This window comes from Stegostoma tigrinum, chromosome 2 (assembly GCF_030684315.1).
Source record: "Stegostoma tigrinum isolate sSteTig4 chromosome 2, sSteTig4.hap1, whole genome shotgun sequence".
Classification (NCBI taxonomy): domain Eukaryota; kingdom Metazoa; phylum Chordata; class Chondrichthyes; order Orectolobiformes; family Stegostomatidae; genus Stegostoma; species Stegostoma tigrinum.
In genome coordinates, this window is record NC_081355.1 from 85,801,424 (window position 1) to 85,828,159 (window position 26,736).

The 26,736-nt window shown below is 47.3% G+C and overlaps 1 protein-coding gene across 3 annotated transcripts in view; it reads left to right on the plus strand.

Moving 5' to 3' along the window:
• calcr (calcitonin receptor) overlaps nucleotides 1–26,736 on the plus strand; it is a 288,663-nt gene that overhangs the window by 136,797 nt on the left and 125,130 nt on the right. For 2 of the 3 annotated variants that reach the window (XM_048523649.2, XM_048523658.2), the window contains exons 6-7: nucleotides 3,117–3,276; nucleotides 9,791–9,901. In XM_048523649.2, the coding sequence (XP_048379606.1) occupies nucleotides 3,117–3,276; nucleotides 9,791–9,901 (271 nt within the window). The remainder of the gene's footprint in view (nucleotides 1–3,116; nucleotides 3,277–9,790; nucleotides 9,902–26,736) is intronic. The other variant, XM_059655195.1, reaches the window with a different exon arrangement.

Sequence of the window (26,736 nt, forward strand, 5' to 3'; positions counted from 1 at the left end):
AACCCAAATAAAAAATAGAATCAGTTGAAATGAATTACGGTGACAGGATGAAGCAAATTTCTTACGCAAATAAGACAGAAACCTGTGCACAAACTGGATTGGCACAAATGTATTCCACTAATATCAATAGCAAAGAGCACTCAGATTGCAAGAACTAGTAAAGATTGAGAGAAAAAATAAGGAATGAAATAGTGTGAAATAAACAGCATAACCCATTGTGACAATTAATGAGCTTTAACAGACATAACTTTAAGTGCAAGATAATAAAATGTGAGGCTGGATGAACACAGCAGGCCAAGCAGCATCTCAGGAGCACAAAAGCTGACGTTTCGGGCCTAGACCCTTCATCAGAGAGCTGCTTGGCCTGCTGTGTTCATCCAGCCTCACATTTTATTATCTTGGAATTCTCCAGCATCTGCAGTCCCCATTATCTCTGATAACTTTAAGTGCAAATGGCTTGAGGTACAAATTTCAAGTTCAAGTATGTTGTTAGATGCTGGTATTACTCAGAAGAGACAGGTTCAAGTAGAATATTTAATTGTATTATCTTTCTAGGAAGAAGACAATGGCCTAGTGGTATTATTGCTAGAATCCTGCCATGGTAGATGGTGGAATTTGAATTCTATAAAATATCTAGAATTAAGAATCTAATGAAGCCCATGAATCCATTGTCAATTGTCAGAAAAACCCCATCTGGTTCATTAATGTCTTGTAGGGAAGGAAACTACCATCCTTACCTGCTGTGGCCTACATGTGACTCCAGACCGACAGCAATGGGGTTGACTCTCAACTGCCCTCTGGGCAATCAGGAATGGGCAATAAATGCTGCCTAGCCAGTGGCACCCTCATCCTGTTAATTAAATAAAAAAAGAAAAAAAAATCCTTGACCATTGAGACAGAAATCATAACAAGCCAGAAGCAATCTTCATATTGCAGTACTGAGGAAGTAAACATGTAGGTTTTACCAATATTGCAACTGCTGAGTGTGAATGCGAGCCCAAATCAACCACCATGTTGGTAAAAACTTTGTATGTTTCACTACAAATTTACAAGTGGATTGAGAATAAAATTCTGCTGGCATAGATTGAGAATGTGGTCCATACAGTTCCACAAAAGCCATCATTGATGAGGGATGACCAATGTTCTGAGATGGATTGCAGTAATTCATTAAAAAGTATGGCATTACAAGCGCAATGTATACTCTTTAAGAGATAACACAGTGTGGAGCTGGAGGAACACAGCAGGCCAGGCAGCATCAGAGGACTAGGAAAGTTGACGTTTCGGGTTGGGACCCTTCTTCAGATTCAGTTTTTCTGAAGAAGGGTCCTGACCTGAAACATCAACTTTCCTGCCCCTGTGATGCTGCCTGGCCTGCTGTGTTACTCCAGTTTGGCACTATTATCTCTGGCATTCTGTGTTTGTTTCAGATTTCCAACACACATGGAATTTTACCATTTTTAAAGGTTCACTAGACTTGTTCCAGGATGGCGAGACTGTTCTAGGTAGAGAGATTCGGAAAACTGAGCCTACTTTCTCGAGAGTTTTGAAGTATAAGAGAAGATCTCATTAAAACCTACAAAATGCTTAAAGGGAGAGGTTGGGTATGTAGGCTAGATGTTTCCCCTTTTTCGGAGTGTTGAAACAAGGGACACAATTACAAAATAAAGGGAAGTAATTTAGAACTGAGATTATGATTTTTTTTTAATGCAGCAAGTTGTGAATATTTGGAACTTACTCCCCCAAAAGGCTACATAAGCTTATTCATTGTGTTGTTTAGAGCTTAACAGATTTTAAATACTAATACAAACCACTTAAGCTCACAGAAATACCCTTAATCAAAATTGTTTGCACAGCAACAGTCTGGTTAGGAAATGATAAGAGCAGATTCAAATTAGATGTCAGGTGATGAAACAACACAAATTTAAGCAGAATATTTAAATTATTCACCTTCTAAGAAAGAACTATCAGCACTAATGACAGAGTTAACTGTAGTAGTCCTCAGGTAGCATGACTGAGCATGTGAACGTGTTGGATTTGCCAATGAGGCAATTGCAAAGGGAGAATGAAGATTTTCAATCTAATGAACAGGTCAAAGCTTACAGACTTCAACACAGATGTATTTTGACATTGAGGGTTATGGCCTGGATATACAAATTGAGGATGAGCTACATGTGATTCCTTGAGAGCCAACGTTGAGAAGAGGTGACCAATATCCACTGATCTAGGACATAGACGAGAAGAAGCTATCTGACAAAGAAATCCAACATGTTGTCTAGCAGAAATTGGTTGGCCCAGAAATTCAAGAAATTACAATAAAGGAAATGCCTGTTTCATCAGAGCAGCTGTCTTGCATGAGCTAATTCATGAGATTTAGATCGATTGGCTCATGTTTTGGGTCAACTGTATGTTTCAGCTGGGAAAAGCTCTTCTGTAAATCAAATTCAGGTCATTAATGGCCCTGTAGATAAAATAATGAACTGAGAATCTGGTTTATCAGGAACAACATCTCCAGCAAAAACATCCAATAGATAACAGGTACTCCAATACAGAGAGACTTTACCGACCACACAGAGTTATTGGCAAAATTAAGGACAACAATCTTCAAACCAAAGGCCCAATTTTGACATTTGTAAAACAATGTGTAAATTAAGCATTTTATAGTTTGCTGTATCCAATTAGTTATGTCTTAAATGGCAACAAGTAAACAAAGCGGTTTTCTATTTATTACAATTTCCAAAATTTTAGGAGGCTTCCCACAGATATTATCCTTTTTATAGCAGTACATTACCATAAACTTCAAATTACTTTTCCCATGTTAGGTCCTAAAATACTTGGAATAAATTTCTACATTTTTTGAATGTATAGTTATTTGTTTAAAGTGAATAGCTTGACAAAGAGAAGAAGACAGTAACAATACATCATTCAATACTGCTACCGAGAAATACATTCTATGGCTATGATGTTATTGTGTCATTGTGGTCGAATTGGATAGAAAATACCAGTAGTTTTCAAAATTCTTAATGAGATTTCATTCAGTGATTAATGTGAAGAAATAACAAGCAGTGAATATTTGGCAGATAAACTGTAACATGATCCTTCCTCTTTTCACCTCACAGAGGAAGATGACAAGCTTTGCATCCACTGAAAATTATGAAGAAAGTACAACTGAACCATCATTAATTGAGACTGCACAAGACCTAATAAGGCAAAAGATAATGGATGCACAGTTTAAATGTTACGAAAAAATGGTCAGGGACCCTTTATATGCTAAACCAGGTAAGAGACAACAGCTAGTAAAACCATGCTAACATGTTTGCTTAAATTGAAATTTGCTTTCCTTTTTAGACAATATTGTTAATGGCTTTGTTTCCTCAAGTACGCCCAATCACTCCTATAGCACTGTCATTATCATCCCCCCCCCTCAAAATAAAGGACTTATGATCCTATGGACCATGCACATTCCATCTCAAAGCTCAGAGATAGTAAGAACTGCCAATGCTGGAGTCAGCGATAGCACAGTGTGGAGCTGGAAGACCACAGCAGGTGAGATAGCATCAGGGGAGCAGGCAGGCTGACGTTTCAGGTCAGGACCCTTCTTCAGAAATGAAGCTGCTGCCTGGCCTGCTGTGTTCCTCCAGCTCCACACTGTGGTATTCCCATCTCAAAGTACATGTCCTCTCCTTAGACATGTTATCATCTCTTAAACCTGTCTCCATCTTTCAAAGAACCCTCGAATCAGGATTCCACCAACATCACAATACTGAATGAATCCTTATCAAATTCACAAATGACATCCAAAGTGATTGTACCAAAGGTAAACCATCCTGTCTCAACCTTTCTGCAACCTTTGACATGGTCAATTTTTGCATCGCCCTCTAAAGCATCTCCATTTTCTGTCCAATAGGATGAGGCTACTCTCACCTGGCTTCATTCTTATGTATCAAATTTTAACCTGAGAAAGAGTTACAACAGCTTCTCTTCCTGATCCAGCATTGATCCTTCTGATGTCTTCCAGGGATCTAGTCTTTCTCCCTCCTACATTTCAATATATGCTGCTCCTTGGTGACAATGTCTAAAACACAGATTTAGTTTTCATTTGGACAATGGTGACTTCTAGGTTTTCCATGTAACAGGAATTTTGCAAGTTCTCCACTCTCTCTAACTCATCGTACTTCATGTCTGACATCCAGTAAAAATGTGCAGAAATTTCATCAAACTAGTTAGAAAGACGGAAGCCATCGTCTTTGGTCCATACTATATATTCTGTTTTCTAGTCAACAACTCCATCCATTCCTTGGCAATTGTTAAAATCTGAATCAAACTCTTTGTAACCTTTGTGTCATGTTTGCCTCTGAGATTACCATCTGACAACATAGCCATGTCGTGACGAAGACCATCTATTTTGATCTCCATTACATTGCATGACCCCATCCTGTTCCAGATAATCTGCAGCTGAAACCTTATTAATCTCATGGTTAATTGTCATCCTGATCATTCCATCATTCTCCTGGTCAGTCTCTCACATTTAAACCTTCCATAATCTTGAGATAATCCCAAACCCCTGTTATTTGTGTCCTTACATGTGCTAAGTCCTTTCACCTATCAGCCCCCTTACTGACCAACACTGGCTCTTGAAGAAGTAACGACACAAACTTGAAATAACCAAATTGTTTACAAAATGTTCCATTGCATTAAATCTCTGTATCTCTGCCTCCAGTCTTACAATTCCATCTCTGAGATAGCTACACTGCTCTAATTTTGATCTTTTGATCTCGATCTAGTTGTGACCTGAGAACTAGTTACAATGGCTTCTCATTCTGATCTTGCATTGCTCCCTCTGGTGTTCCATATGACTGTGTCTTGGTTCTCTCCTATTTCTCAACGAAGTGCTGCTCCTTGGGAACATCGACCAAAACATGCGTTTTATTTTCACATGAACTCTGGCAACTTCTAGTTTACCATCCCAGATGGATAAACAAGTAAAAGTTGCAAATATCACAAATAAAAACAGAAAGTGAGACAAAAATTCAGCAGATCTAGAAACATCTGTGGTGAGGGAAACCTGTTGTTGGTTAACATTTGTGATAATGGGAACTGCAGATGCTGGAGAATCCAAGATTATAAAATGTGAGGCTGGATGAACACAGCAGGCCCAGCAGCACCTCAGGAGCACAAAAGCTGACGTTTCGGGCCTAGACCCTTCATCAGAGATGGGGTGAGGGTTCTGGAATAAATAGGGAGAGAGGGGGAGGCGGACCGAAGATGGAGAGAACAGAAGATAGGTGGAGAGGAGAGTATAGGTGGGGAGGTAGGAGGGGATAGGTCAGTCCAGGGAAGACGGACAGGTCAAGGAGGTGGGATGACGTTAGTAGGTAGGAGATGGAGGTGCGGCTTGGGGTGGGAGGAAGGGATGGGTGAGAGGAAGAACAGGTTAGGGAGGCAGAGACAGGTTGGACTGGTTTTGGGATGCAGAGGGTGAAGGGGAAGAGCTGGGCTGGTTGTGTGATGCAGCGGGGGGAGGGGACGAACTGGGCTGGTTTTGGGATGCAGTGGGGGAAGGGGAGATTTTGAAGCTGGTGAAGTCCACATTGATACCATTGGGCTGCAGGGTTCCCAAGCGGAATATGAGTTGCTGTTCCTGCAACCTTCGGGTGGCATCATTGTGGCACTGCAGGAGGCCCATGATGGACATGTCATCTAAAGAATGGGAGGGGGAGTGGAAATGGTTTGCGACTGGGAGGTGCAGTTGTTTATTGCGAACCGAACGGAGGTGTTCTGCAAAGCGGTCCCCAAGCCTCCGCTTAGTTTCCCCAATGTAGAGGAAGCCACACCGGGTACAGTAGATGTAGTATACCACATTGGCAGATGTGCAGGTGAGCCTCTGCTTAATGTGGAAAGCCATCTTGGGGCCTGGGATAGGGGTGAGGGAGGAGGTGTGGGGGAAAGTGTAGCATTTCCTGCGGTTGCCGGGGAAGGTGCCGGGTGTGGTTGGGCTGGAGGGCAGTGTGGAGCGAACAATGGAGTCACGGAGAGAGTGGTCTCTCCGGAAAGCAGACAGGGGTGGGGATGGAAAAATGTCTTGGGTGGTGGGCACCCGCAAGGGCCCCAGCTATGCCTGCCTAAGGGGGTGGCCATGGGCACCCGCATGGGCCCCAGCTATGCCTGCCTAAGGGGGTGGCCATGGGCATCCGCATGGGCCCCAGCTATGCCTGCCTCTTTGTAGGTTATGTGGAACAGTCCCTCTTCCGCACCTACACAGGCCCCAAACCCCACCTCTTCCTCCGTTACACTGATGACTGTATCGGCGTTGCCTCTTGCTCCCCAGAGGAGTTCAAACAGTTTGTCCACTTCACCAACACCTTCCACCCCAACCTTCAGTTCACCTGGGCCATCTGCAGCACATCCCTCACCTTCCTGGACCTCTCAGTCTCCATCTCAGGCAACCAGTTTGTAACTGATGTCCATTTCAAGCCCACCGACTCCCACAGCTACATAGAATACACCTCCTCCCACCCACCCTGCTGCAAAAATTCCATCCCCTATTCCCGATTCCTCCGCCTCCGCCGCATCTGCTCCCACGATGAGGCATTCCACTCCCACACGTCCCAGATGTCCAAGTTCTTCAAGGACCGCAACTTTCCCCCCACAGTGGTTGAGAACGCCCTTGACCGCGTCGCCCGCATTTCCCGCAACACATCCCTCACACCCCGCCCCCGCCACAACTGCCCAAAGAGGATCCCCCTCGTTCTCAAACACCACCCCACCAACCTCCGGATACAACGCATCATCCTCCAACACTTCCGCCATCTACAATCCGACCCCACCACCCAAGACATTTTTCCATCCCCACCCTTGTCTGCTTTCCGGAGAGACCACTCTCTCCATGACTCCCTTGTTCGCTCCACACTGCCCTCCAGCCCAACCACACCCGGCACCTTCCCCGGCAACCGCAGGAAATGCTACACTTGACCCCACATCTCCTCCCTCACCCCTATCCAAGGCCCCAAGATGACTTTCCACATTAAGCAGAGGTTCACCTGCACATCTGCCAATGTGGTATACTGCATCCACTATACCCGGTGTGGCTTCCTCTACATTGGGGAACCAAGCGGACGTTGGGGACCGCTTTGCAGAACACCTTCGCTCGGTTCGCAATAAACAACTGCACCTCCCAGTCGCAAACCATTTCCACTCCCCCTCCCATTCTTTAGATGACATGTCCATCATGGGCCTCCTGCACTGCCACAATGATGCCACCCGAAGGTTGCAGGAACAGCAACTCATATTCCCGCTTGGGAACCCTGCAGCCCAATGGTATCAATGTGGACTTCACCAGCTTCAAAATCTCCCCTTCCCCCACCGCATCCCAAAACCAGCCCAGTTCGTCCCCTCCCCCCACCGCACCACACAAACAGCCCAGCTCTTCCCCTCCACCCACTGCATCCCAAAACCAGTCCAACCTGTCTCTGCCTCCCTAACCTGTTCTTCCTCTCACCCATCCCTTCCTCCCACCCCAAGCCGCACCTCCATCTCCTACCTACTAACGTCATCCCACCTCCTTGACCTGTCCGTCTTCCCTGGACTGACCTATCCCCTCCCTACCTCCCCACCTATACTCTTCTCTCCACCTATCCTCTTTTCTCTCCATCTTCGGTCTGCCTCCCCCTCTTTCCCTATTTATTCCAGAACCCTCACCCCATCCCCCTCTCTGATGAAGGGTCTAGGCCCGAAACATCAGCTTTTGTGCTCCTGAGATGCTGCTAGGCCTGCTGTGTTCATCCAGCCTCACATTTTATTATGTTGGTTAACATTTTATGTCCACTATGAATGATTTTCAGAACTGAAGGTGCCTGAAGTTGACATGCTATTAACAAAGGGGGAAGGATGGGCAAGTGGTACAAATGATAAAGCTGTCTAGAGCAAACAGCAGAGGAGTTGATAATGGTAGTCTCGGAGCAAAACAGATGAAAATATAGGCAGCATTGGGTTGTAAATGGGTTCCATTCATGAGTCTACTTGCAAGTCAATTTGCACGCATACTCCAATACAATGCAGGACAATATAATTCAGAGATAGTCGGAACTGCCAATGCTGGAGAATCTGAGATAACAAGGTGTAGACCTGGATGAACACAGCAGGCCAAGCAGCATCAGAGGAGCAGGAAAGCTGATGTTTTGAGTCTGGACTCTTCTTCAGAAATGGGAGAGGGGATGCAGATTCTAAAATAAATAGAGAGAGACAGGGAGGCGGATGGATGATGGATAAAGGAGCAACAGGTGGAGAGGAGATGACAGGCCATGAGGGTGGGATGGAGCCAGTAAAGGTGAATGTAGGTGGGGAGTTAGGATGGGGGTTGGTCAGTCAAGAGAAGACAGGCAGGTCAAGGAGGTGGAAATGAGGCTGGTAGGGAGGAAGTGGAGGCAGGGTTTGAAGCGGGAAGAGCGGATAGGTGGAAGAAAAGATGGAGGCGGAGATGGAGCTGGACTGGCTTTGGGATGCAGTCGAGGGTTTGGAAATCAAGCAGAGGCTTGGAGACCATTTTGTGGAACATCTATGCTCGGTTCGTGACAAACGGCTGCACCTCCCAATCACAAACCACTTCAAATCCCCCTCCTACTCCTTGGACAACATGTCCATCTTGGGTCTCCTGCAGTGCCGCAACGATGCCACACAAAAAGGTTACAGGAACAGCAACTCATATTTTGCTTGGGAAACCTGCAGCCCAATGGCATCAATGTGGACTTCACAAGCTTCAAAATCTCCCCTCCCCCACTGCATCCCAAAACCAGCCCTGCTCATCCCTGCCTCCCTAATCTGTCTGTCCTTTCCCCACCTATCCACTCCTCCCACCTCAACCCCACCCCAACCTCCTACCTACCACATCAACCCCGCCTCCTTGACCTGCCCGTCTTCCCTTGGCTGGCCAACCCCCATCCAAAATCTCACCTTTACTGGCTCCATCCCTGCCCTCTTTGACCTGTCTGTCTCCTCTCCATCTATCTGCTCCTTTATCCAACTTCCGCCCACCTTCCCCCTCACCCTATTTATTTCAGAATCCCCTTCCGCTCCCCCATTTCTGAAGAAGGGTCCAGACCCAAAACGCCAGCTTTCCTGAACCTCTGATGCTGCTTGGCTTGCTGCGTTCATCCAGCTCTACACTTTGTTGTCTCAGGACAATATGAAACAGCTATTCATAAGTACAGGACATGTTCGTATGTTGGATATTTAAAGTTACACCCTGTATGGATGGCTTTTGCAAGTACGCGTGTTCAATAAGCTGGACAGCCATAAATTGGGAACCCTCTGTAGTTGTTAGCGGTAGATGTGAAAATTTGAGGTCATTCAAATCTATTACTTAAGTCTTTACACGCACTAAGTCCCTTTCACCTTGCAACACTATTCTTACTGAACACCATTTGGCTCATACTCAGGCAATGCCTCAATTTTAAAATTCCCATCCTTGTTTTCAAATCTGTCCATAGCATTGCTTCACCTCAATTATATAACTGCTACAACCCTCCATGGTGTCTATAATTTTCTAATTTTAGTCTTTCGACAAGCACTAATTTTGACCGTTTCCTCATTCAGGTTGATGCTTTCAGCTGACCAGATCATATGCCTAAGAATTCTCTTTTCTCATCTGCTGTAAAATTTCTTTTGCTGTTTGGCGTCAAATGTTGTTTCATAATGATCTTTGAGATATTTTCCATCATTAAAGGGGCTATGTAAATGCAAATTGTTATTATTAGAAATAGTATCAAATATTCAGCAATGTGTTCTGATTTGGCAGGTCTATACTGTAACCGAACCTGGGATGGTTGGCTATGCTGGGATGATACACCAGCTGGAACACTCAGCATGCAGAACTGTCCAAATCACTTTAATGATTTTGATGAAACCGGTAAGAGAGTTATATCTTTGCAGTCCTTTTGTAGCTCTTGAGGATGTTAATGCTGTAGTATCCCCATAAAGCAACTTAATATTTATGATGAAAGTAATTCTGACACCTTATTGAGTTGCTTCGCGTGGGTTTAATGAACATGCACCAGCGTCATGCAGTGTAGACTCTCACTGTATATTGCTGATGCGACACCAGCTCTGCCCTTTTAAACCTGAACACTCCACTTAATACATTCTCTCAATGGCACACAGCTCAGCATGTGCTCAGCAACAGGAAGGAGCCACTTCATCAGAGCTTTTTCAAGGGCTCACAATGGGGACTAATTGCTGATGCAGTTTTACCTTCTCTGTAAGAGTTTAGGGGAGTGAGTGAGTGTGGGTGAGAGTAAGTTCGTGAGAATCCTAAAACCGAAATTAAGTTACATAACATGTGCACATGCACACATACGCACAGACAGTGCACAGGGAGAAAGGCAACCTGATTGTCACTCTTGTGTTAATTCCACTGAGCCTATCTCGGAGTCTGCATCACAAGATATGAGGCAGCAGATTGATGAAGGCAGAGAGGTAGACATTGTCTGCATGGGCCTCAGCAAAGCATTGACAAGACTTAGCATGGTAGAGTGCTTCGCAAGATTAGGGCGCATGGAATCCAAAAGGAGCTAGCCAATTGGATACAAAATTGGCTTGAAGGTAGGAGACAGAGAGTGATGGTGCAGATTTGCTTTTCGGACTGGAGGCCTGTGACCAGTGGTGTGCCACATGATCAGTGCTGCATTCACTGCTTTTCATAATTTGTATAAATGATTTGGATGTGAACATCGGTGGTATGATTAGTACGTTTGCAGATGACATCAAAATTATGGGTGTGGTGGACAGTGAAGAAGTACAAATCGCAGAGTACGATGGACCCTGATCAGATGCACCAATTGGCCGAGGAATGGCAGATGAAGTTTCAGCTAAATGTGAGGTGTTGCATTTTGGAAAGGCAAATAAGGGCAGGACTTACACACTTAATGGTAAGGTCCTCAGGAATGTTGCTAAATAAAGGGACCTAGGGGTTCAGATGCATAGTGCCTTGAAAGTAGAGTCACAGGCAGACAGGGTAGTGAAGGAGGCACCTGGTATGCTTACCTTCATTCGTCAGTACATTGAGTATAGAAGTTGGGAGGTTATGGTGTGCTGTATAGGACATTGGTGAGGCTACTTTTAGAATACTGTGTTCAATTCTGCCCTCCCTGCTTTAGGAAAGATGTTGTGAAACCTGAAAGGGTTCAGAAAGGATTTACAAGGTTATTGTTGGGATTGGAACGTTTGAGCCATAGGGAGAGTCTGAATAGGCTGGGGCTATTTTCTCTTGACCATCAGAGGCTGAGGGATGACCTTTTAAAGGTTTATAAAGTCATGAAGGACTTGGATAGAGTGAATAGCCAAGGTCATTTTCCTAGGGTAAGGGAGTCCAAAATTAGAGGGCATATGGTTTAAGGTGAGAAGGGAAAGATTTAAGAAGGACATGAGGGGCAACTTTTTCACACAGAGGATGGTACATGTATGGAAAGACCTGCCAGAGGACGTATGGAGGCTGGCACAATAACAACTTCTAAAAAGCATCTGGATGGGTGTATGAACAGGAAGGGTTTAGTGGGATATGGACCAAATACTGGCATTTGGGACTAGATTAATTTAGGATATCTGGTCAGCATGGAGGAGTTGAACCAAGGGGTGTGTTTCTGTGCTGTATAATTCTATTACTCTCTGACTCTTTGATTGGAAAACTGCCAACGTAGTACCTTTATTTAGAAAGAGGAGGCAGTTAGTGGACAGTTAGCTTATTGTCTGATATTGGGAAAATGTGAGCGCCCACTACACAGGATGTCTTAACAAAACATTCAGAAATACACAAAGATAATGGGAACTGCAGATGCTGGAGAATCCGCAATAAGAAGGTGTAGAGTTGGATAAACACAGCAAGCCAAGCAGCATCAGAGGAGCAGAAAAGCTGATGTTTCAGGTCTGGACCCTTCATCAGAAAAGGGGGATGGGGAGAGGGTTCTGAAATAAATAGTGAGAAAGAGGGAGGTGGATCAAAGATGGATAGAGGAGAAGATAGGTGGAGAGGAGAGTATAGGTGGGGTGGTAGGGAGGGGATAGGTCAGTCCAGGGAGGACGGACAGGTCAAGAGGGCGGGATGAGGTTAGTGAGTAGGAAATGGATGTGCGGCTTGAGCTGGGAGGAAGGGATAGGTGCGAGAAAGAACAGGTTAGGGTGGCAGGGACGAGCTGGGCTGGTTTTGGGATGTAGTTGGGGGAGGGGAGATTGTGAAGCTTGTGAAATCCACATTGATACCATTAGACTGCAGGGTTCCCAAGTGGAATATGAGTTGCTATTCCTGCAACCTTCGGGTGGCATTGTTGTGGCACTGCAGGAGGCCCAGGATGGACATGTCGTGTAAGGAATGGCAGGGGGAGTTGAAATGGGCGTGACTGGGAGGTTGCAACTGCAGGAATCCCCTCCAATCTCACCACACCCGGCTGGCACTTTTCCCTGCAACCGCAGGAAGTTCCCTCCAACCCCACCACACCCGGCACTTTCCCCTGAAACCACAGGAAGTTCTACACCTGCCCCCACACCTCCTCCCTCACCCCCATTCCAGGCCCCAAGATGACTTTCCATATTAAGCAGATGTTCACCTGCACATCTGCCAATGTGGTATACTGTATCCACTGTACCCGGTGTGGCTTCCTCTACATCGGGGAAACCAAGCAGAGGCTTGGGACCGCTTTGCAGAACACCTCCACTCAGTTCGTAATAAACAACTGCACCTCCCAGTAGTGAACCCTGTGCAATGTGGGGCAAAAATGGAGTCCCAAAATCATAGCTCAAAAATAGCCTCTTTTACACAGAGTTTGTACACACATCAACATTCTAATACTTGAGTGCTAAGTAATGGCTATTGTACAGAAAACCTTCCTGCAGGAAATCAGTGATGGTTTAAACACTTGCTAAGTGTTAGCGGTTTATTCTAATGAGATTAGTGTCTGTCTGGTTTGCCCTTGCATAATTTAAAAGGTTTTAGTCCTGTTATTTCCAAAGTTACAGTGTTGGTAAAAATGTATCTGTGTGTTAAATGAAAGTTTTGATTTCTAGCAGTCACTGCTGTCTGTGACTTTTGTTTACAATTGCCTATTCATTCAGTTCCACAGCTGTATCTATCTGTGAATCCCGTTTACTATCGCTCATTCATTGTTCAAAATCGCGCGGTCTGGACTTAACGCTCATAGCTTTATCAGCAGGTTAAAGGTTGCTTATATATACGACATTGAATTAAAATTTCAGGCAATGTAAATCTTGTCACTGGCAAGTCGTAAAATGCTTAATCTAGTGCAGGAAAGTCTGCAAGGAAGTGGCATTTTACTTTTAAAGAAGAGAGCTAATCCAATTGGTGTCTTTGAATGATTCTTGGAGCCATGCTGCCTGGAAAGGGGTTGAGAGTAAGGGGTGGGCAATCGTACCCTTTTAAGGTTAGGTTTTAATATGAAAATCACGAATTTTATTACGAAAGTGTAAAAACATTTTATCCTGTGATATTTATGTGGCTTTGTTAAGTGGAGCTATATACACAGCATGTTATGCATGACTGCACCTTTAAGTGGAATGGTGCATGTGTGGAATGAGCTGCCAGAGGAAATGGTGGACGTTGGTACAACTACAACATTTAAAAGACACCTGGAAGGGTATATGAATAGGAAGGGTTTACAGAGGTATGGGCCAAATGCTGACAAATGGGACTAGATTAATGTAAGTTATCTGGTTGGCCTGGATGAGTTGGACCGAGGGGACTGTTTTCGTACTGTTCACCTCTATGAATCTATAGCAGCCTCTCTAAATCACTCACAGCACTAACTTCTATACTGTCTAAACTACTTTAGTCCCTCAAACCCAAACTTCTTAATGTTGTGTTTTACCCCCTCCATGCTCTCACCTCTCCACATCTCCATCCCTGCATTGATCTTAACATAATTGTTCCTCTAACTCTGAACTTTTGTGCACTTTATCCACATTATTGCAACTAATGTTAAAGCTCTCTTTTGATCTTGTACATTGGGTTTTACATCCTAAACACCTCTTCTGCATCATGGCTGCCTCCTCTGCTTAAAATCCATTTTTTTAATCCAACCTGTTACTCACTGTTCTTAATATTCTGAGGAAGGGTCTCTTGACCGGAAACGTTAACTCTGACTTCTGTCCACAGATGTTACCAGAGCTGCTGAGCTTTTACAGCAAATTCTGTTTTTGTTTCTGATTTACAGTATCCACAATTCTTTCAGTTTTTCTTAATCTCACATTGTTTGGCTTGGCGCTGATTATTGGCTGATTATACTCCTGTGAAGCATCTCTGTATTACTTTCTATGCTAAACATGCTGCAAAGATGCAAATTGTACCTGAGAACTTACTGATAAAATCAGAAAATCCCTCACGCTTCCAGGCTGAGAATTCCAACGTGTGTGCTGTAGTCGCTAAAGGGAAGTGGATCCTATTGAACGAAATTGTTACCTTTTTCTTGAAAGAATGGTTCAAATAACATTGGAATGCATTGCTAAATTGCAGCAGAAAGCTTATGTTGCGCAATATTGCAATTAGCCCTTCATGGAGTTGAGTGCCTAAATATGTCACACTTCTGAAAGAATCTATTGTATGTCTATGTTAATTTAGTTAATGAAATTTTGATATCTTTGGTGGATTACTGTGTGTGATGTTGCAGTTAATGATCTTGGCTCCTTTTCCCCTGCTGCACAGTTGTTGATAAAGCTGTGTCAATTTGCATAACTTTATTTATCAAGGCAAATAGGATCTGAATTGCCTGGGGAATAGAAAAAACACGGTCCTGTTTATTTCTGCACAAATATGAAAACAGAAAATTTTGAATAACCATGGTGAATAAAATGCATGTTTTGATAATATCCAAAGGAGCTCAATGTTCAATTTTCCAGTAACCACCATTCCACTTTATAAAGTCAGATGTTCTTTGGTTTCTTCCTGCTGTAATTGCTACCACTCTCCAACAGCAGAACACTGATTGGAAAATTGGAGAGTTTTCTTTTGTACCATCATTTTATTTATTCCTGATGAGAAACACCTCTCGATACCAGAAGAACTGTTTGTCCAAAAGAGAACAAATTGCAATTAAATAGCAACAGGGCAGTAAAAGAAAGGTGGGCTCACTTAGGACCATTCTTGTGAAGGCAGAAGCCATGATTAAGGTGCTAAATTAAACTTTGCATGTGTCTTTGCTGGAGAAGATGATTCTGCCAATACAGCCATATAAGAGCGAGAAACAATATTTGATCAGATGCCAATTATTTTAGTGTGTGTATGGGTCTAACTCTAAATAGTCTCCAAATCACTGCCTCTTGAGTCCATGGGACCTTCTGTATTTCTGTAAGAGCTCATTATTTATGACTTTAGTACATATACATACAATCTCTCAAGACTGCAGTTCTGTGTATATAAGAATAATATCATGAAATTATTATACATCATCATCATTACACCTTCTGCTGATCTCTCATTACTCGATATCCCTATTTCAAGATTTTAACTTCCTTATGAATAAGTTCTTCCTACACTCCCCCTCCACCACCAAGTCTCATAATTCACAGGGTTAGCCTTCATGGTGCATTTACCAATCTCCTTGATCAGGTTTAGTCTCATTCTGAGACTTGCGATGCTGTGCTCTCTTCCCTTCCTTCATTGCAGAGGTCTCTTACTCTTCTTTGTTCGAGAAATAGTTCCATTGTTCTGTTGGTTTCTTACACAATAATACCAATACGTTACTATTTCACCTCATTACCGTTCGGTTGATTTCAATCCAACGTGGTCTCAGTTGTTGTGTATTTCTATGGCTATTCTTTCTCTGCATTTTATTGATTTCACATCTAAGCTTGTGGTAAAATGTATTTATTCACATTTCCAATCTGTTTGCTGTTTTTTTTATGCCTGTTCACTTCTGATGTCTAAGTTTTGACCTCTTCCATGAAGCCTGAATTTACTTTCTCTGCTTCACTTATTGCTATCCACGACAAAGCATCAGTTGTCATTTCATGTTCATCCAGCATATATTCAGTAGATGAGTCATACCTCACCAACTTCATTCTGAAACATTGAACCCTGGGCAGTATCCTAGTTAGCATTTTTATTCTGAAGAGAAAGCAATGGTTTAAAGTTTGTTCTTCTCTTAAATTGGAAGGTCAGTACCTAACCTAATTGTTTTTCCATGCGTATATTGTTGTTAAATTGATTGATCCAAAAGTATGGTACAGTGGTGTACACTCTCCATTTTTCTTCACGTAAGAGTCCTGCCCCCAAACCTTAAGCACACCCCACCACCACCACCACCCCGCCCCATCACCCATGCCCACCCCAATCTTTTTGAAGATCTGTTGGCTTTTACTATGGATGGTAGATGCAGATCACGGTGTTCTGATAAGATCAGGAGTTACTTGATTTTGTTAAATGCTTCTTCTGGCTTGATAATTACAAAACTATTGTTCATCCTAGCATAATAGCTATCTGAAAGACTTCACTTTAAGTTTTGCTAAATAATTTTGACTTGGATTTCCCTCTCAAGTAATTATTGAAGATCCATAATGTTCTTTAATCGTAAAAAAAATTGTTTTCATTTTGTTTTATTCTGCCAGAGGGCAGTTAACAGTCACATATAGGTCAGACCAGGTGAGGATGGCAGTTTTCTTCCCTAAAGGACATTAGTAAATCAGATGGGTTTTTCTAACAACCAGCAGTGCATTCATGTCATCTTTAGATTCCTAATTCCAGATATTTAGTGAATTCAAATTCCACCATTTGCAATGTCAGGATTTGAACCCAGGGCCTCAGAATGTTACCAGGGTCTCTGGGTTAACAGTCCAGCAATAATACTAGAGATAATGGGAACTGCAGATGCTGGAGATTCCAAGATAATAAAATGTGAGGCTGGATGAACACAGCAGGCCAAGCAGCATCTCAGGAGCACAAAAGCTGACGTTTCGGGCCTAGACCCTTCATCAGAGAGGGGGATGGGGGGAGGGAACTGGAATAAATAGGGAGAGAGGGGGAGGCGGACCGAAGATGGAGAGTAAAGAAGATAGGTGGAGAGGGTGTAGGTGGGGAGGTAGGGAGGGGATAGGTCAGTCCAGGGAAGACGGACAGGTCAAGGAGGTGGGATGAGGTTAGTAGGTAGCTGGGGGTGCGGCTTGGGGTGGGAGGAAGGGATGGGTGAGAGGAAGAACCGGTTAGGGAGGCAGAGACAGGTTGGACTGGTTTTGGGATGCAGTGGGTGGGGGGGAAGAGCTGGGCTGGTTGTGTGGTGCAGTGGGGGGAGGGGATGAACTGGGCTGGTTGAGGGATGCAGTGGGGGAAGGGGAGATTTTGAAACTGGTGAAGTCCACATTGATACCATATGGCTGCAGGGTTCCCAGGCGGAATATGAGTTGCTGTTCCTGCAACCTTCGGGTGGCATCATTGTGGCAGTGCAGGAGGCCCATGATGGACATGTCATCAAGAGAATGGGAGGGGGAGTGGAAATGGTTTGCGACTGGGAGGTGCAGTTGTTTGTTGCGAACTGAGCGGAGGTGTTCTGCAAAGCGGTCCCCAAGCCTCCGCTTGGTTTCCCCAATGTAGAGAAAGCCGCACCGGGTACAGTGGATGCAGTATACCACATTGGCAGATGTGCAGGTGAACCTCTGCTTAATGTGGAATGTCATCTTGGGGCCTGGGATGGGGGTGAGGGAGGAGGTGTGGGGACAAGTGTAGCATTTCCTGCGGTTGCAGGGGAAGGTGCCGGGTGTGGTGGGGTTGGAGGGCAGTGTGGAGCGAACAAGGGAGTCACGGAGAGAGTGGTCTCTCCGGAAAGCAGACAGGGGTGGGGATGGAAAAATGTCTTGGGTGGTGGGGTCGGATTGTAAATGGCGGAAGTGTCGGAGGATAATGCGTTGTATCCGGAGGTTGGTAGGGTGGTGTGTGAGAACGAGGGGGATCCTCTTGGGGCGGTTGTGGCGGGGGCGGGGTGTGAGGGATGTGTCGCGGGAAATGCGGGAGACGCGGTCAAGGGCGTTCTCAATCACCGTGGGGGGGAAGTTGCGGTCCTTAAAGAACTTGGACATCTGGGATGTGCGGGAGTGGAATGTCTTATCGTGGGAGCAGATGCGGCGGAGGCGGAGGAATTGGGAATAGGGGATGGAATTTTTGCAGGAGGGTGGGTGGGAGGAGGTGTATTCTAGGTAGCTGTGGGAGTCGGTGGGCTTGTAATGGACATCAGTTACAAGCTGGTTGCCTGAGATGGAGACTGAGAGGTCCAGGAAGGTGAGGGATGTGCTGGAGATGGCCCAGGTGAACTGAAGGTTGGGGTGGAAGGTGTTGGTGAAGTGGATGAACTGTTCGAGCTCCTCTGGGGAGCAAGCGGCGGCGCCGATACAGTCATCAATGTACCGGAGGAAGAGGTGGGGTTTGGGGCCTGTGTAGGTGCGGAAGATGGACTGTTCCACGTAACCTACAAAGAGGCAGGCATAGCTGGGGCCCATGCGGGTGCCCATGGCCACCCCCTTAGTCTGTAGGAAGTGGGAGGAGTCAAAAGAGAAGTTGTTGAGTGTGAGGACGAGTTCCGCTAGGCGGATGAGAGTGTCGGTGGAGGGGGGCCTGGTCGGGCCTGCGGGACAGGAAGAAGCGGAGGGCCTTGAGGCCATCTCCATGCGGAATGCAGGTGTACAGGGACTGGACGTCCATGGTGAATATGAGGTGTTGGGGGCCAGGGAATTGGAAGTCCTGGAGGAGGTGGAGGGCGTGGGTGGTGTCACGGACATAGGTGGGGAGTTCCTGGACCAAAGGGGAGAAAATGGAGTCCAGATAGGTGGAGATGAGTTCGGTGGGGCAGGAGCAGGCTGAGACGATGGGTCGACCAGGGCAGGCAGGTTTGTGGATTTTGGGAAGGAGATAGAAACAGGCCGTGCGGGGTTGGGGAACAATGAGGTTGGAGGCTGTGGGTGGGAGGTCCCCTGAGGTGATGAGGTCATGAATGGTGTTGGAGATGATGGTTTGGTGCTCGGGTGTGGGGTCATGATCGAGGAGGCGGTAGGAGGTGGTGTCGGAGAGTTGGCATCTGGCCTCGGCGATGTAGAGGTCAGTACGCCATACTACCACTGCGCCACCCTTGTCTGCGGGTTTGATGGTGAGGTTGGGGTTGGAGCGGAGGGAGCGGAGGGCTGCCCATTCTGCGGGGGAGAGGTTGGAGTGGGTGAGAGGGGTGGAGAGGTTGAGGCGGTTAATGTCTCGACGGCAGTTGGAGATGAAGAGGTCGAGGGAGGGTAGGAGGCCTGGGGGTGGTGTCCAGGAGGAGGACTTGTGTTGGAAGCGGGTGAAGGGGTCAGTGGAAGGAGGGTTGGGTTCCCGGTTTAAGAAGTAGGCATGCAGGCGAAGACGGCGGAAAAACTGCTCTATGTCCGACCGTGACTGGTATTCGTTGATGTGTGGTTGTAGGGGGACAAAGGTGAGCCCCTTGCTCAGGACTGACCGTTCGTCCTCAGTCAGTGGGAGGTCTGGGGGGATGGTGAAGATTCGGCAGGGCTCTGGGTGGCTGTCTCCTCTGGGGTTACAGGATGTGGAGGTTGTGGGCGGAGCGATGATGTCGTCGGCCGTGGGCGGGGTTCCGTCGGCCGTGGGCGGGGTTCCGTCGGCGTCGACCGTGGGCGGGGTTCCGTCGGCGTCGACCGTGGGCGGGGTTCCGTCGGCGGTGGGAGGATCGGGGTGGGCGGCAGCAGCTGAGGTGAGGGTGGTGTGTGGGCTGTAGTACCTGGACGTGGAGGTGGTGACTGCAGCAGCGGTTCCGGAAGTTCTGTGGCCGGCGGAGGCCGATGTGACGTCACCTCCGCTCAGTTCGCAACAAACAACTGCACCTCCCAGTCGCAAACCATTTCCACTCCCCCTCCCATTCTCTTGATGACATGTCCATCATGGGCCTCCTGCACTGCCACAATGATGCCACCCGAAGGTTGCAGGAACAGCAACTCATATTCCGCCTGGGAACCCTGCAGCCATATGGTATCAATGTGGACTTCACCAGTTTCAAAATCTCCCCTTCCCCCACTGCATCCCTCAACCAGCCCAGTTCATCCCCTCCCCCCACTGCACCACACAACCAGCCCAGCTCTTCCCCCCCACCCACTGCATCCCAAAACCAGTCCAACCTGTCTCTGCCTCCCTAACCGGTTCTTCCTCTCACCCATCCCTTCCTCCCACCCCAAGCCGCACCCCCAGCTACCTACTAACCTCATCCCACCTCCTTGACCTGTCCGTCTTCCCTGGACTGACCTATCCCCTCCCTACCTCCCCACGTACACCCTCTCCACCTATCTTCTTTACTCTCCATCTTCGGTCCGCCTCCCCCTCTCTCCCTATTTATTCCAGTTCCCTCCCCCCATCCCCCTCTCTGATGAAGGGTCTAGGCCCGAAACGTCAGCTTTTGTGCTCCTGAGATGCTGCTTGGCCTGCTGTGTTCATCCAGCCTCACATTTTATTATCTTGGAATCTCCAGCATCTGCAGTTCCCATTATCTCTGATACTATTTTAACCTCACTGCGAAGCCTCTTCCAGGGATGCCTAACCTGAAGAAGTTACCCTCCTCCCTCCGGACCAACCTCAGGGAATCTCTCTCCCATTGCAACTCTCTTGTAATCTCTTCGGCCTTGAAACTGCTCGACCATGTCCTGAAGCAAACCAGGTACCACAGCCACATCACCTTTCTCAGCACCTGCCTACGGAACCAGATCATCCCCAAGGGACTACAGTCCACATTTCAGCCTTCCCAATTTGGCCCCAACCGTGACCACCTCTACACTCAGAATATTCAGACCCTTCAGAAGCGGTTCTCCCTGCGAGTCCTGAAACAGACACTCGCAGCCATGCGCCGGCACCTCCAGGCACTGCAATCCAGCCTGCCCCAGCTCAGAGCCTCCCTCTCCCAGACCTGCAAAGGACCCCTGCTGTTTTTTATCCTCCGCAGGATCCACAGACTGAACACCCAGTTCCACTCAGCTTTACTGGACACCAAAAATCGTAAGTACAACCAACTCACTGGCCCCTGCCACCCACAAGAGGATTCCTGCGCCTCCCAAATCCCGACTCTGTCCCTGCCCCTCCCCCCACCATGCACCCGCCGCCATTGACCATGAGGACACGGCCGGAGACCCCACCGATGACGTCACATCGGCCTCCGCCGGCCACAGAACTTCCGGAACCGCTGCTGCAGTCACCACCTCCACGTCCAGGTACTACAGCCCACACACCACCCTCACCTCAGCTGCTGCCGCCCACCCCGATCCTCCCACCGCCGTCGGAACCCCGCCCACGGTCGACGCCGTCGGAACCCCGCCCACGGTCGACGCCGTCGGAACCCCGCCCACGGTCGACGCCGTCGGAACCCCGCCCACGGTCGACGCCGTCGGAACCCCGCCCACGGTCGACGCCGTCGGAACCCCGCCCACGGTCGACGCCGTCGGAACCCCGCCCACGGTCGACGCCGTCGGAACCCCGCCCACGGTCGACGCCGACGGAACCCCGCCCACGGCCGACGGAACCCCGCCCACGGCCGACGGAACCCCGCCCACGGCCGACGACATCATCGCTCCGCCCACAACCTCCACAGCCTGTAACCCCAGAGGAGACAGCCACCCTGAGCCCTGCCGAATCTTCACCATCCCCCCAGGCCTCCCACTGACTGAGGACGAACGGTCAGTCCTGAGCAAGGGGCTCACCTTTGTCCCCCTACAACCACACATCAACGAATACCAGTCACGGTCGGACACAGAGCAGTTTTTCCGCCGTCTTCGCCTGCATGCCTACTTCTTCAACCGGGAACCCAACCCTCCTTCCACTGACCCCTTCACCCGCTTCCAACACAAGTCCTCCTCCTGGACACCACCCCCAGGCCTCCTACCCTCCCTCGACCTCTTCATCTCCAACTGCCGTCGAGACATTAACCGCCTCAACCTCTCCACCCCTCTCACCCACTCCAACCTCTCCCCCGCAGAACGGGCAGCCCTCCGCTCCCTCCGCTCCAACCCCAACCTCACCATCAAACCCGCAGACAAGGGTGGCGCAGTGGTAGTATGGCGTACTGACCTCTACATCGCCGAGGCCAGACGCCAACTCTCCGACACCACCTCCTACCGCCTCCTCGATCATGACCCCACACCCGAGCACCAAACCATCATCTCCAACACCATTCATGACCTCATCACCTCAGGGGACCTCCCACCCACAGCCTCCAACCTCATTGTTCCCCAACCCCGCACGGCCCGTTTCTATCTCCTTCCCAAAATCCACAAACCTGCCTGCCCTGGTCGACCCATCGTCTCAGCCTGCTCCTGCCCCTCCGAACTCATCTCCACCTATCTGGACTCCATTTTCTCCCCTTTGGTCCAGGAACTCCCCACCTATGTCCGTGACACCACCCACGCCCTCCACCTCCTCCAGGACTTCCAATTCCCTGGCCCCCAACACCTCATATTCACCATGGACGTCCAGTCCCTGTACACCTGCATTCCGCATGGAGATGGCCTCAAGGCCCTCCGCTTCTTCCTGTCCCGCAGGCCCGACCAGGCCCCCTCCACCAACACTCTCATCCGCCTAGCGGAACTCGTCCTCACACTCAACAACTTCTCTTTTGACTCCTCCCACTTCCTACAGACTAAGGGGGTGGCCATGGGCACCCGCATGGGCCCCAGCTATGCCTGCCTCTTTGTAGGTTACGTGGAACAGTCCATCTTCCGCACCTACACAGGCCCCAAACCCCACCTCTTCCTCCGGTACATTGATGACTGTATCGGCGCCGCCGCTTGCTCCCCAGAGGAGCTCGAACAGTTCATCCACTTCACCAACACCTTCCACCCCAACCTTCAGTTCACCTGGGCCATCTCCAGCACATCCCTCACCTTCCTGGACCTCTCAGTCTCCATCTCAGGCAACCAGCTTGTAACTGATGTCCATTACAAGCCCACCGACTCCCACAGCTACCTAGAATACACCTCCTCCCACCCACCCTCCTGCAAAAATTCCATCCCCTATTCCCAATTCCTCCGCCTCCGCCGCATCTGCTCCCACGATAAGACATTTCACTCCCGCACATCCCAGATGTCCAAGTTCTTTAAGGACCGCAACTTCCCCCCCACGGTGATTGAGAACGCCCTTGACCGTGTCTCCCGCATTTCCCGCGACACATCCCTCACACCCCGCCCCCGCCACAACCGCCCCAAGAGGATCCCCCTCGTTCTCACACACCACCCTACCAACCTCCGGATACAACGCATTATCCTCCGGCACTTCCGCCATTTACAATCCGACCCCACCACCCAAGACATTTTTCCATCCCCACCCCTGTCTGCTTTCCGGAGAGACCACTCTCTCCGTGACTCCCTTGTTCGCTCCACACTGCCCTCCAACCCCACCACACCCGGCACCTTCCCCTGCAACCACAGGAAATGCTACACTTGTCCCCACACCTCCTCCCTCACCCCCATCCCAGGCCCCAAGATGACATTCCACATTAAGCAGAGGTTCACCTGCACATCTGCCAATGTGGTATACTGCATCCACTGTACCCGGTGCGGCTTTCTCTACATTGGGGAAACCAAGCGGAGGCTTGGGGACCGCTTTGCAGAACACCTCCGCTCAGTTCGCAACAAACAACTGCACCTCCCAGTCGCAAACCATTTCCACTCCCCCTCCCATTCTCTTGATGACATGTCCATCATGGGCCTCCTGCACTGCCACAATGATGCCACCCGAAGGTTGCAGGAACAGCAACTCATATTCCGCCTGGGAACCCTGCAGCCATATGGTATCAATGTGGACTTCACCAGTTTCAAAATCTCCCCTTCCCCCACTGCATCCCTCAACCAGCCCAGTTCATCCCCTCCCCCCACTGCACCACACAACCAGCCCAGCTCTTCCCCCCCACCCACTGCATCCCAAAACCAGTCCAACCTGTCTCTGCCTCCCTAACCGGTTCTTCCTCTCACCCATCCCTTCCTCCCACCCCAAGCCGCACCCCCAGCTACCTACTAACCTCATCCCACCTCCTTGACCTGTCCGTCTTCCCTGGACTGACCTATCCCCTCCCTACCTCCCCACCTACACCCTCTCCACCTATCTTCTTTACTCTCCATCTTCGGTCCGCCTCCCCCTCTCTCCCTATTTATTCCAGTTCCCTCCCCCCATCCCCCTCTCTGATGAAGGGTCTAGGCCCGAAACGTCAGCTTTTGTGCTCCTGAGATGCTGCTTGGCCTGCTGTGTTCATCCAGCCTCACATTTTATTATCCAGCAATAATACTGCCAGGCCATCACCTCCCTGTTTTACTGTGGTTTCAATGACTGGGTTATGTGCATGAGAAATTTTAATCTTCATTGTGCAAACTCACCATTCTTTCAAAGTGACACTTACATTCTGAAATATTTTGATGAGTGATGACTGTTCTAACTCTTTGGTCATATTCTTCTTTTGTACCTTGATATATCAGTATGTTAGCAATGTGACATATTAGCCCTGCATTATCTTCCAATGTGTTTAACAATGTTCTTTGAAACATTTCTGGTGCAGATGCTATTCAAAACAGTAGCCTGTTAAAGCAATATCACCTGGAAAGTGTGTAATAAAGCTTTCCTCCTGCAGCATCATTGAGGGCTGCTGCAACTTAATATTTTGAAGCCAATTAAATTGTTCTGATAACATTGAGATGTAGCTCCACTTTCAACTTTCTGATCCCTAATATCCCCTTTCACTTTCAGTTTGACACAGCTAAAATCATTGATGTCTTCCACAATTTTTTTACCTAATTTTGATTTTACAGATTTGTCCTGTTTCTTCATTTTAATGCATTGCAATGGTGCATTCTTTTAAAAATATCTATCACACTGTGCAACGGTTATGGCACTGCACTCCCCATTCTGACCAGGGAATCTGCTTGTATGTTTCATTTCACTTCTCTGACACTTTGTTGTGACACTTGCAATACTTTTCTCCATTTTGGCTGGCTATGCATTTTACATGCCTCCTATATATGGTTCACCATAATTAACATTTTACATTCCATTTTACTTCCCCCTTGAGCAAAACCTTATTCTGCCTCTGAAGTTTAGCTTGTCTCGCAATGATTAGTGTTTTCTCCAGCATCAAATCCTCCCTGGTTTGATAGGACCGTCTAAAACTCACACCATAATTAGGTTGTGAATTAATTCTGGCTTTACCCCACTTGTATGTGAAATTTTCTGTTGGATTGGGAAGATTAATGAACAAATCCATGCTATCCTGAGGACTCTGTTTTCTCTGATTACATTTTACATGCTTCAGTATTAAATTTGCCTTCATGCTGAAGTGCATACTAAATGCTCTCAACACTTTTTCATATGGCTCTGAATTTTCATTATTGCCCCCTGTAGTGATTGGAATAAGGTCAGCCAGGAGGACCTCATAGAATATGAGTTGCTTGCTTGGTCCAGTTTATCTGGTCCAATCAGGGAGTCCTAGCTGACAGATATAAACACGAGTGTCGGAAGTTCGCAATGTAGGAGCCAGCCCCAATGCTAGCTGGGTCCGTGACACATACTATGCATATGTAAATAAAGGGTGACCTGATGATAGGATACCGGTCTTTGCAGAGCTATTTCACCTCTATGGTAACTACATCATTTATGATTGTCCCCAAAGCATATGGTAATGTAGTGACCCACATTTTAGCCTCTTTTCGTTGAAGCCTGTAGTTGTTCTGTATCTTCTAAATCCCCCAAACCTCCATTCCTGATCCAGGGCTGGTAGTCAATGGCCTGGAATAGCTCTGAGAGTGATAAATTAGTCTCCATGACTTGCCTGAGCTCTGGGCCTGCTCCTTTAACTATGGCTGCGTTTGTTCTGCTATTTGGCTGTTTCTTGTCCTTCACCTGCACCTGCAATGCCTCTCCCTGATATCCTGCTGAGTCTTGAAAAAAGACTCTTTTTGCTTCATGACCACTTAATTGTTGACTTCAATCACTGGTTTTGATATCTTTTGGAATGCTTTCATGTTTTATTATATCCAATGACCTTACTCGAATTAGTGTGCCAGGCACTGCTTCTTGAGTCCATAGTACTTTCTGCAAGAAACTCGTACTTAAGAATCTGTATCTAGTACCTTTGTAGCTAAGATGGTTCCCTTAGTTGGCAACTTGTAAACTTTTCACTGTCCTCATTGGATAATGCTAATTCTAAGGATTCTCAGAGTTCTTTCTTTATGGTTGAAGCAGATATACTAAATATTTCAAAACTCAAATGCAGTTTCTGCTCCTTTCCAGTTCTTTCTGCATCTAATCAAATGATACTGACACTCTATGACACCATCATATTTCAACATCACCATTTCAGATTCTTATATATTGTTACATCTTATTACTCTGCAACATCAATAAGAAGTAGAAGAAACTAAAATTTTGGTACTTTGCAAAAAGAAAGTCACCTATGTTACCGAGGGGAGGAAGAGTAGAATTTTTGATTGCACTGGCCACAATTTCTAATTCTCCTTAGCAATGAAGAGAAAGGTAATAGTGGTTCTTTTGGAGGCAATGATGCCTTTACATCACAAAGGTTGCATTTCTATTTAGGTAGAGAGCAGAGTGGTAAAGCGTCAATAATACACCAACCAGTCTAACATCAGCGATAGGAACACCATTGAGGACAATAATCTGGATCAAAATTAATTGACATATGATAAAGTGGCAGCTCATAAATGAAGCACATGGTAAATTTATTCAATGTAAAA